Source organism: Condylura cristata, unplaced genomic scaffold (genome assembly GCF_000260355.1).
Source record: "Condylura cristata isolate star-nosed mole 26May11 unplaced genomic scaffold, ConCri1.0 scaffold00028, whole genome shotgun sequence".
Classification (NCBI taxonomy): Eukaryota; Metazoa; Chordata; class Mammalia; order Eulipotyphla; family Talpidae; genus Condylura; species Condylura cristata.
In genome coordinates, this window is record NW_004567129.1 from 978919 (window position 1) to 991526 (window position 12608).

At 40.5% G+C, this 12608-nt stretch overlaps 1 protein-coding gene across 1 annotated transcript in view; it reads right to left on the reverse strand.

The window, feature by feature from the left end:
- Window positions 1-922: 922 nt before the first annotated feature.
- DNAJA2 (DnaJ (Hsp40) homolog, subfamily A, member 2) overlaps window positions 923-12608 on the reverse strand; it is a 15784-nt gene continuing 4098 nt past the window's right edge. The window contains exons 3-11 of the mRNA XM_012730448.1: window positions 12437-12557; window positions 11426-11485; window positions 10628-10851; window positions 8318-8398; window positions 7944-8077; window positions 6230-6426; window positions 2866-3010; window positions 2607-2734; window positions 923-2150 (exon numbers count right to left, since the gene is read on the reverse strand). Coding sequence (XP_012585902.1) covers window positions 1959-2150; window positions 2607-2734; window positions 2866-3010; window positions 6230-6426; window positions 7944-8077; window positions 8318-8398; window positions 10628-10851; window positions 11426-11485; window positions 12437-12557 — 1282 coding nt within the window. The 3' untranslated portion in view covers window positions 923-1958. The remainder of the gene's footprint in view (window positions 2151-2606; window positions 2735-2865; window positions 3011-6229; window positions 6427-7943; window positions 8078-8317; window positions 8399-10627; window positions 10852-11425; window positions 11486-12436; window positions 12558-12608) is intronic.

The following is a 12608-nucleotide window of genomic DNA, read 5'->3' on the forward strand; positions in this document are numbered from 1 at the left end:
TTGTATCAGGGGCTGGAGAATGGAATGGAATAAATGTTAGCGATTTGGGTAGGATTTTTCTGGGGTGATGAAAATATCGTGAAACTAGGTAAGTGATACAAAACTGAATATACTGAAATCTTAAAAAGATTTCAGGTTAATGCAATGGTTTATGAGTTAAATCTCAAAAGTCATTATAAAACATCTTTGTGCAGGTGGTACTGTATTTATTCTCTGGGTAGGAGCTCTACCAAGTAGAACAAGCAGTGTACAGTAACGAGACAGAGGTCTTATTCCTCTTCCATATGGTTTTGCTATATTTAAAAAAAATGGATGAAAGAATTAAAAGACTACACTGAACGCCTTTCGTGTTTTATAAACCTTTATTGGAAAGGCTACAAACTTTATATTGCCACTGCATTTCTTAGGCGTAAAGTGGTTGTGGGGAAGTCACCTTGGATACAAAACTACTATGCTGTTGAACCCTGCCCAGACTGGCTGCTGTTTTTTGTACAACGGAGGTAGAATGGGTAGGGCAATAATTTCAACCTCCCAGGGCTTGATTAATGCCAGGACACCATTTATTTTTTTCTTTCCCTGTTTCTAATAAACTTCGAAATAAATTACAAGAGTGTATTTATTTAGGCTCAGGGATGGCATAACACAGTTCTGACTTTTAGTTTGTTTCCCATTTTTCCTTTTACAAATGTGTAATGTACAACTCATGTCTCCTTTCCCTAAAATTAAAGTGTGTTCTGAAAATACCTGCTCTGGGAATGAAAAGGCAATAACCTGAAGATGTGGAGAGCAACAGAACATCTGTTCATAGTAGTTTCACCTGATTTTTCTCATACCAGCCTAAGAGACTTACACTTTTTCTGTAAAACATTAGTAATCAACACTTCCCCCAATCTTAAATATCAAACTTAATGGACACAGAGCATCTTTAACTTAACATTTAATGAAAACAGAGCATTTTAACAGGTTCTATGCAGACATGGTTCTAATATTGATTTGCTGTTGCCTTATTTTTAAAAAGGGTATGGGGTGGTGGTGGGGAGACAGAGAGGCTAGGTTAAACCAACCCCAATGCTGAGAAGCATAACTTATGAGTTACATAACTCAGATGTCCTTGACTACAAAAAAGCATCAATTAAAGTCAATAAAGCCTGTTTCTACCAACATGTCAAACTTTCTTTTGCCTTCAAAATTACAGAATGGGTGAGCCTGAGGTATAATCTTCAGGCCAATGGGCTTTTAAGGGCTTTTTAAAAGAACCAGAATTAATGATACATTCTCCAGTTCAAAATATGTTCTAAAAATGTGACACCAAGAATAATTACACCAACTGCTTTTTATTACTGAGTTTCATAAACCTTTCACAAGATGGTTAAAAAGAAAAAAAGAGAGCAAAAAGAAAAAGAAAAGAGTGGGAAAAAAGCCCAGAACTTTATAACCACAGCTACTGTGAGTCTTCCCACCGGTTCCCAGTCAGCTCCAAACCTACTATGTGCAAAGCCCATTCCCATGCATCTAAATGATAGATACAGGCTATGAAATTCTTTATTCTATTTGTAGCAGCTTATGCAGGTGCAGCCAAACACAAAGCTTCAGGACAAATTGTACACAAACTTTACAATGTGGGATTTGAATTTAAAATATGAAACATAAAATCTACACAAAACTGATAAAAATCAAGCACAGATATCAGGACTGAAACTTATAACCCATGTGTGAAAGGGAGTCTTGTTTCCTTTCAAGTGCTTTATTCTGCTACAGAACAGTCGAAATGAGGATGTAAAGCTTTGTGGTTAGTTTAAATTATACACTCTGTAGATACTATACCAATTTTAGAAGTTACACATAGACCAACATGTCCATCAGTTCATCTGAATTGACCGGATACTCCAGCTGGACTGCTGAAAACAAATCAGGCAAATGTGGAAGGAAAATCCACCTGTGCAATTTGTCTGCAGAGTTTACTGATGGGCACATTGCACTCCTGGTCCGTGATGGCTGCTGCTTTCTTCATCAGAGCTATCATTATACGCTTCCCGTCTCTGCCCACCTCCTGATCCCCGAGTGCTATCAAATTCCTGAAGCTCTACCTCCTCCGTTTCTCCAATTATGTTAGGAACTTCTGGTCTAGATGGTAGAAGATCTTCTAGTTCCTTCATTGAAACAAAAAGGTTAATGGTAAGGTATTTTCATCAAATGCCCTTTTAATAGAATCCAATGTACTCTGCATTTTTGATGCAAACTAATAACCTACAGGTTCTACTTTGTGCAATCAATCAATAAAATGAGTTGCCAACATTTAAACACTGGAAAAGATCACACCAGACATACCTTTCTGCATGTTAACAGCCAGCAGAAGCTAAGCTAGGGCCTGTACTCAGGTGGTGGGGGATCTGTTCTGTAAGGAATTCTAGACTTCCCATCATCACTTCAATAGTCTGTTTTACTATTATTCCCTGCTTGGCCCATAAAAGATAGTACCTGCAGTCCTTGCCTCAAAAATTGAAATTCTGATTTCATCGAAGCACCAAAAACAAATGTAAGGCAACACAGAAACAACTTTTATTAAACCATAAACCATCTATTGCTTAAATTCAGAGAACACTTACAGAAAGTTTGTCTGGGTTGATCCAGTTGTTTTCAGGAAACTGCACATCAAATTTTATGTAAAGATCACCTTTTTCAAAGGGATTACGATACTGTGGCATTCCTTCAGCTCGAACTACTCGAACACATCCTGTTATTTTAGAAAGAGGAAACAAAAACTTCACTCATAGAGGAGGGTGTTCAATATCATTCGCCTGAGTATCACTTACAAATTCCCTAAGAATGCAGAGAATCCTGCATTAGGAAAACATCAAGATTTACCTGGTTCAATGACTTTGCCAGGGGGGTATTTCACCACAATCTGACGTCCATCAAGATGTTTAAATGTGAACTGAAATCCACATAGGGCCTCAACAAGTCCTATCTTATATGTCATGTGCAAATCATTCCCATCTCTCTGGAACACCTACAAATAAAGCACACAGAAACCTTTTAAAACTATGGATCTATAACAAAGTGTTGTGCTCTCTGAACCAATTACAAAACTATAATTCTACTATTCACTACAAAAGCAAGGTGCCACCCTCCCTATTTCCCTAAATTTATATAGAAAAACTTAGTCATACTCAAGTTATGAGCTAGAAAATTCTACTAGCAAAGTACTGGAGCTAGAAAAGTAATGGCTCTCAAGGTACAACAGAGGCTCCAAAAGTAGAACCAGGTCTATGCTGCAATCACGGGCCATTTCCTGACCCTGACTCTGAGCAAAAAGATGCAGAAGGTCCAATGGGATTCTGTGTAACAGGCTCACCTTGGAGTGCTCCCCACACATGGTCCTAGACACAAACAGGAGAAAGGGAGGTCCTAGTTCAGCAAAAGAAACTCAGCATGAAGAAGATGAATTTCATGCTTTACACATGAACAAACCAATTTCACCCAACATTCAAAACTTGCTTACATGAATGTAAACCAAAGAGTAATGCTTAAGTTAGCTTATTTAATTACATCAGAAGCTTATGCACTAGGTAATGCAAAAAAATATTCAATAAGCAGACACATATGCCTGAGCTTTCAATGTAAAAATAAACCCACTTTTATACACGTTGGATTTAGTTTTCTTTGTTAAGAATTTACAAATATCTGTACTTTGAAATTTAAGACGAAAACAAAATTATCAACAGTAAAAAGTCACCTAGAATTTTTCAATAGAATGTTTTTTTCTTTCTAAAAAAGACTTATTTACTTATACATACAGAACTGGGGTACAGGCTAGAGGTACAGGAATTGAGAGGATTCACCAGACACACAGTGTGGACAACAGGCAGATGTATTAAAATACATTACTGCGGGGAACAGCAGGTGGGTCAGGAGAGGTCTGCTGTCTCATGTGGGTCACTCCCTGGCTGGGGACTGAATTCATGCTGCAGTGGCCACGATAGCTTCATAGTGCTGTACTTTAACCCACTGCACCACCAGAGAGAGCTCTCAATATAATTAATTTCTTTTCTAAAGAAAGTTGGCGGGGAGCCCTCCCTGGTGGTGCAGCAGGTTAAAGCACAGCACTGAGAAGCTAAAGCCACTTCAATGAGTTCAATCCCCGCCCCAGAGGTGACACACATGGCATGGCAGACCTCTCCTGACCTGCCTGCTGCTCCCCTCAGCAGTGTATTTCATTGGTCAGCTTGTTCTGCTCCCCACTCTGCCTCTGGTGAAGCCTCTCATCGCCCCGCACTTCTGGCCTATACCCCAGCTCTGTATGCATAAATAAATAAATCTTAACAACAACAAAAAAAAGTTGGCTGGTTCATTTAAAGAATAGAGGAAATCTTCCCCTAAGCCACTCCATCTTAACCTATAGTCCTAAGTCAGCCGCCTCAACTATCTGCTGGAACATCTGCTGTCAATAACTTTAAGATTATATACTTTAAGGTCTTCCTACAGCCCCTAGGAATTAAAGCAGCTTATTCTTTTTCTCTTTTGATTCTATAATGCTGTTCTAAACAGAGAACTGTTCTTTTTTTTTTTTTTTTAAATAAGTAAAGTCAAGTCCAGGGAGACCAAAGCTGATAAATGGGAATAAGAACTCCCTTGCCTCCAACTGCAATGATCTGTATTTCTAAAATAGAGATCTAAAATAGTCCTAATTTACATAAGCAACACTGAATTAGGGCAGGGCAAAAAAAAAAAAAAAGTTCACAGAAAACATGGTATTTACTTTCTATACATACATCAACAAAAACACCCATATGTTATCTTACAACAGTTTACTCAATACTCAAGTGGACAATAAACATCTGATTACATGGCTGGCTATAGTTTTGTATACTGAAGGCAAAACTGAACAAATAAGGAAGTAAATAAAATGCCAGTTAATAGAAAACCTTGTAAAAGAACTACGCACATTTCAACCAACAAGACCTTAAGGCAGATTTCTAAAAATTACTTTGATCTAGAAGGCCCCTGCCATTTACAAGCTTGGTAATATCCAAAGGTATAGCTCTGCTAAGTCAAGAAGTCTGACTAGATTACCCTAAAAAAGGCTAGTGAAGGAGAGCACAGCCTAGTGACGGAATGAGTCTAATTCCCTCAATAATATGGCTTTGCTATTCTCTACTGGATTCTTAGCTTTAAAAAGTACTTTATTTGTAGAAACCACCATCAAATAGGAGAAAATTTTAGCATGAATTAGAAAGGTAGCTGATTTGTGATGCAGACTTTCCGGTGGGCCAAGATGGATTTGGAACCTGTAGGGGAGCGGGTGTGTCCTCCCCCCCCACCCCCCCGAGCCCCCGCCAGCTGGTGGCATTGTGTTTTTCCCTTAGAAGCTGTCAAGTAGAGGCTCCTAGGCAGGAGCTGTCAGTGAGCATCTCATGCTAGTTGGTGGAAAGGTTTGTGGTGGTAGAAGAATGTGCTCCATGTTCTAATTTCCGGGCTAAAACTACCTGAGTGTGCTTTCACGGGGTATGTGGAGGAAAATCACATGCAACTCCTTTAACAGGAATGCGTTTAAAAGCTGCCTCTTAGCCACAATGGAACACTTATTCCCACAATTCCAAAGGGCTAAGTGGCCTTGGTTTTAACCTGCCTTGTTTATCAGGGAAAACTGAACAGAAAAAAGCTCTGGAAATAAGTTGACTTTATATAGCTACTTTCTATCCTTTTAAAATGGGGCTTAAGAGACGCTACTTAGAAAAAAAATGGAATGGGCTGACTTGTGATCCTGTTTTCTGGCATCATGTGGCAGCGCTCCTTTCTCCAATCTCCTAATCTAGTTCACTGAAAAGTTCTCCTGGATACCCAATATGCAAAACAAATCAACAAAGCGACACTGATGGCTATAGCTCTATCCACTCACCACCCATCAAGGGAGTTTGATAGTGAAAAATAAGCTGCCTTGAATCATCTGATTGAATGCCCAGATGGCATTAGGGTAAACACATATTATTTAAGGATTACCAAGATTACAGTGCTAGTCAACAGCTGACCTGGAACCAAAACTGGTTACTACAGTGCTTCTGACTGCATTTGCCTGGCTGGTTTAACGAGTCAGTTCTCAGAAACTTAGCTACATTACTTAAAAACATCATCTTTGTTAGTATCGCTCTAGGAAACTAAAAAAAAAAAAGAGATCTGAACTGGATCTTGTCTACAAGGTGCACTTCTTAACAAACAAAATGGAAATTACCTCATGTTCTTTCTCTTGTAGCAAAAGAACAATGTCTCCTGGTTCCACTCCCGGGGCCTGGTCTGCCTCCCCAGTGAAAGTAATTCTCTGTCCATGTTTCATGCCTTTGTCTACATGGACTTCCAGAATCTTGACTTCTTTAATCACCTTCTTTCCTTCACATTTTTTACAGCGATCTTTTTCATTAATTACCTCACCTGTAAAGAGAGATCATTCAAACTCCAGCAGGAGTACTACACTGCATTCTTAAGTAACACAAATCAGGACAATGCCTTAATTATTAAATACATTTTCTGAATTTCTTTTCATTGCTACTTAAAAGTTTTGTCTAAACTATCATCCTTAGTAACAAAATCATCACTTTACCCCCGGTTACCTAAGGACCCAGCTACCCAGACCCTTCCATTTCAGAGTATAATCTATTGTAAACAATACTTTTTTTGGTTCCTGATTCTACTTCCTAATGTTAAAACAAAGCCAGAGGATTAAAAGAAACATGATACTAGGGATACGCTACTGGAGTTTCTATAAATGCTTCATTTGTTCTGTTTTAGTTTCATGTAAATTTACAATGGGCAGAGACAATCCACAAAATTTTCAATAACCATCCTACTTATTTTCACATGACTTAGTTGGTAAAGGATTTTATTTCACAAGGTAAACCCTGCCTAGGTGTCCTATTATAGACCTTCTTTTTGAGTATTATCACCGAGATTTTCTAAAATCTGTCAGAGATAGCTGAATATTAGCTGGTACTAAGTACCCTCTCCAGTCCATGTATAGGCCAACAGCTTCTTTTCTATGTGTACTTTTGAAATATTTGGTGGGAGAGTAAAACTGAAATTATACATAGTATGTTTGAAAGAATACATTGATTTCTCATAGCTATTAGCACATTTTAATGCTCAGATGACATGTATAATTAATGACTTCAGGGACTGTCTCTGGAACATTGCTTCTTCAAAGCATAGTCTCTAAAACACCAGGGTCCTGGTACACAAGAAAAGGTTTCATTCGATTTTAGTTTCCTCAATGAGCACTGCCTGTTAGCAACCTTAATAAGGTAGAATGCCAGAAGAGAAAATGCTGCTTCTTCAAATTGCCAGACCAAATGGTGAAGGATGCTTTAGCACTGTTCAGTATAGTGGTCACCAGTCAACTAAGGGCTGCATGCTTTTAAGCTAATTAAAATTAAAAATTTGAGTTCCTGAATCACTTTCACCACATTTAGCACTCAATAACCCTAAGTGCCTAGAGACTACCATAGAAGTTTAAAGATGCAGAATATTTCAGATATTGCAAGAAAGTATGGGAAGCATGACAAACAAACTAAGGCCTCCCGGCAAAAGCGGGCGTGCCCTTGTTTTTTAAGCAGGATTTAATTGGAAGAGTCACGGCCATTCGTTTACACGTGGTGGTTATAAAAGAGCTAAATGAGTAGGTGAGTAGTTTTTCATAAACCATTTTGGCAACAAAACCTAAAATTCATCTATGATGGAACTTCAATTCCAATATCTAGCCTTGAATACATCAAAAAACTAAACAACTTGCAGTCTCCCTCAAATTTACGGTTTAACTGAGTTCCTATGCCTTTTGGCATTCTTTAACATCTTTAATAAGATGAAATACTGGCCACAAAAGAAAAACTGCAAGCCGCTCAATTTCTGCCACCAACTTCATTCCCACGTCCGTGCAGAGACACTGGCACGCATACCTTCTCCGTTGCAGTCAGAACACACAGACTGCATCTGCTGCACCATCCCTGGGGCCAGCTGTCTGATCATGATGCGCACACCCCGACCCCGGCAAGCACTGCACTTCTGAACAGCCCCAGACTTTCCACCTTGGCTAAAGCAAGCAAAAGCACAAGTTAGATTTTTGCCTACAAACTATTCCAAAAGCCCATAAAAACAAGAACTGTGCTTTTGTCTTTATCTTCACGTTACGACGACTAGAAGATATTTTCAGAGATATCAGAAAATACTGTGTTCTGAATAATTACTTTTAAATCATGAACAATTTTTACTTTGTATACCACTCACCAAAGGAACAGTTGAAATTTATCCCATGAAGTAGAACACCACTTACCCACTGCAGGCACTACAGAGTACATTCTTGCTAAGTTGTAGTTTGGTTGTCTTGCCATTATACAGATCTTCTAAAGATACTCTGGGGAGAAAATAATTAGGTTTAATGAAATTTTGTTAAATTCTCTTCTCTACAAGATCGTGTAGTTTAAATCTGGAAAAAAAATGTACAGGTACGTATAGTACATAGAGCACTCAACAGACAGCCTATTGGGTCAGGTTAGTAGTTTGGGGAGCTGCATTTTCTCATAAAGATGGTAACAAATTCAACCACCCAGGGCCTTCTTTTAGCTTCGGACAGCAGCCTTACATCTAATCCAACCCTCTGAACGAGGTAAACTTCTTATCCCTATTTCACAAGACAAAACTAAGATACAGACAAATTAAGCAGACCTCGTGCAAGATCACATACACAATCTGGACCCAGAGTCCATTCTCTTCTACAAGGCTCTGCTCCCTCTCAGGACAACTTAGACTATAGTTATATCCCAAAACAGACTGTGTATGTCTTTTAAAGAAAAAAAAGAAAGAAAGGCTTAATATGCTGAGAAGGAAAAAAGGTTTTTAAAGCAAGCTAACAAGTTGAGAGGTGTGAAGAGCCCACTGAAGAATTAAAGGATCATTCATTTCTAAAATAACATCAACTAAAAAATCTGATTAAGGGTCTCAGAAATACTAATGATTTGAGAGCAGTACCAGATTAATTTAATTTGGTTTTGCCCTTCTTATTGTATTTTTTTTCTTTTTTAAGATTTACTTGTTTTTGCATATAAAAAGTGTGGAGGATGCGAGGACTTACAAGACAGAGCGGGGAGCAGAATAGGCGGGGCTACTGAAATACACTGCTGAGGGGAGCAGTGGGCGAGACAGGAGAAGTCTGCTGTGCCATGTAGCTACCTCCCTGGCTGGGGATCTAAAGTGAGCTAAGAAGTTCAGAGGTGAACCTGTTCTAGCACAGTGGCTGGTGATAGATTGATAGCATTCAGACTTTAACATCTGTGCCACCAGGGAGACCCCTCACTGTATTTTAAAATCTCCTTTAGTAGTAAAGATTACTTTACAATAGAGAAGGAAATAACTGAAACCCTTATGGAGAAGACATTACCAACACTTCCAGGTAGTGACTTATCTACTGTTTAACTTGAGACAAAGCATTTGGTTCCATTTGCCTTTTATATACCTCATAAAAACCTAGCCAAGTCATTTTAATAGATAGGTCTTTCCCACCTTACATATTTATTTATAATTACCACGCAAAACCACTAGCAGACAAGAAAGACCCCAGTCAATAAATATGGTCAGGAAGGAAAATTTGCACTTAACTGGAGCAATCATTTGTAAGGCAATTCAGTTGCCATTAGTCTCAAAACAGTGATGCCTGCCTGGCCCCTCTCTGCCTAGAGACAAAGCTGTATTAAAGAGTATCACAGCAACACTATTTATTGTAGAAAACAGACAAAAAGAAATAAAGACACACACACAGATAACAGTTTATAGAAAAGATGAAAAATTACATATATACATAATAATAAAGTCATTCAAAACAAAACATTGTATTGACAAGAAAATCTGTAATAGAAAAAAAAAAATGAAAGAACTAATCCACACTAGATAACTAATCCTCTTGGAATGTTATCCAAATGGTAATATGAGTAAATTCTTTCAAAATACAAATAAATTTCAGAATGAAACTTGTTTCATTCATGCTTTCTTCCTGCAGTTGACCCAAATGTATAAACTATATAAAACTAATGGTATAAAAAACAACCACACAGATTTTGCAAAGTGAAACTGCTACTTTCATTTTATAGAGGGCTTCTTGCTTCTCAGATGAAGATCAAGGTCAGACACCATTCATATGTTGGCAGGTTAATGTCAGGCTTGAAGCCAGCAAGCTCCATGGAAACCAGTTTAGGAGATTTCACCACTGAGGATCAAGTAATGTGTGACTGTAACATGTAAACAAACTAGTCAGACAGCCACTCACTTTTTATGCTTTTAGATAAAAAGTAACCTGGAACATTTAAGTATTTCAAAGAATACACATTTTATAATTAGAACTTTAAAATCACAAAGTAACAAGGAGTCCCAAAAGCATGTAACAAAACTACCTAAAAAACACCAACCATAGTTTAAGATCTACTGCAACAGAGAAACACCTGGGTTATCAGACTGAATTTAGTCATAGGAGAACAGTAAGGCAGTTAAGTTCTCTTTCTAATGAAAGGACAGAATTTTGGGGGATACTTTTCCTCTTCAGCAAAAGTATTATTTAAGGAATAATACTTTTTTTTTTAAAAAAGATACTTACTTGAGTGGATGCATCATGTCTTCTCCTCTTCTTCTGCCATTTCGACTTCTACTCTGATTGCCCATAAAGCCAAACAATCCCCCACCAAAAATGTGAGAAAAAATATCATCCATGCCACCACCTCCACCACTGCCTTCCCGAAGACCTTGTTCTCCATATCTGTCATACAACTCTCGCTTCTCAGGATTTGATAGTACTTCATATGCAAAGCTTATTTCCTTAAACTAGAAAGAAAACACAGAAAGGAAAACAAGTGAATTTTCAAGTAAAAGGTTGGGAAATATGAAAGGATTTAGAATCCACTAAATTCTAATAAAAGTTGCATGTTATTTTTTTAAAAAAAGATTTACTTATTTATGCATACAAGAACTGGGGAGCAGGCCAGAGGTGTATGTGTGGGGGTGATGGTGGGGAGGATTCACCAGTTAGAGTAGGGAGCAGAACAGGCAGAGTGACTGAAATCCACTGCTGAGGGGAGCTTAAGGGAGCAGTGGGAGAGACAGGAGAGGTCCGTTGTGCCATGTGGACCAGCTTTCTGGCTGGGGACTGAACCCAGGGCTGTCTTTATCTTTAACCCCTGTGCTACTAGGGTGGCCCTGCACATTATCTTTGGTTTGATTCTGGCCTTTCCTACTGACCACTGCCTAGAACATTCAGTTTTCCCACCACAATGCCAATGCTCTCTTTAACAAAAATCTGACTCTACAGATTAGAATTTTCTTACAACATCCCTATTTTTCAAGAAGGGCCATTTACAGTTAAAGAAAACCTCAGGGGAGTAAGTCTCCAATAACTTACTTTGTCTCCAGCATTTGGATTCTTATCAGGGTGATATTCCTTGGCTAACTTTCGGTATGCCTTCAATAAAGAATAAAAAAAAGGTTATGTACAAAGACTGATTTAAAAGATTTGTGAACACAAAAATACTCTGTATTCACTGGGATGCCTGGGCACTGTTCATCTTCATACTGTCCACACGCTCATTTACTATAACAAAGTGGCCTGTAGTCATGCTTGAAAATAGGTCAAACTGAAGTCGGATACACAGTGACACTGTGCCACGAAGGAAAATCATTTCATAATCTCACTCTTGTCATTGATGTCTTTGGTGAGTTTCAAACAGACCAAGAATTCCCGATTGACTCGGGAGAATGACTGCTGAGCTTCACTACTGCAAATCACTGCCGAAAATGAACCAAGGTGGCTGCCCTTGATGGCTCCTGCCTTTCTGCCAATTATAACACCAGGGGACAGCCAGAGGTGTCACGGCGGTGCTTTCTCGCCTCGTGGAGGATGACCCGGCGTCTCGGCGACTGTGGCCCGGTAAGCCTCACACGCTCGGCGGGGCCTAGGCGCCGGGCCTTCCCCCAGGCAGTTATGTAACCCGACCGGCACTTCCGGCGAGGCAGCAGGAAGCCCCTTTCCGCCCGACAGTCCGAGGGGCGGTCTCATTCTCCCCGCTTCCCGGCCGGACGCGCTACCCGCGAGGACGCTGCGGGCTCACTCCGCGGCCTCACGGGTGGGGAGACGCCGGTCTGCTTCGGGCACTGCACGGCGCAGGTCGGCCTAACACTTACTTTCAGTCGGTGCGCGCTCAGGCGTTTGGCCGGGGCCACCGTTTATTCCTGCAGCGCGCACGGAACATCCGATTACCTGCCCCCGAACGAGACACCCAACACAGGCCGAACCCCCCGGGGTCAGGGGGAGGAGCGGAGCGGCAGCCGCGGCGGCCTCCACCCTGCGGCCCTCGGCGCCAGCGGCGCGACAGCCTCTGTCCCGGGCGGGATGCGCCGGGCGCCGCAGTCCAACCTGTTTTCCAGGGCGGCGACCCCGAGGGGGGGGCCGCGCTCGCAGCCCGTCCGAGCGCCCGGCGGCGGCCGGAAGGAGCGTCTCGCCGTGTTCGCACAGGGGTGGGTTTCCCTTACTGCATCTGCGGACGGCGGGCGCGGCCCAAGGTCAGCCGGGGCCGAGCGCGCGGCCC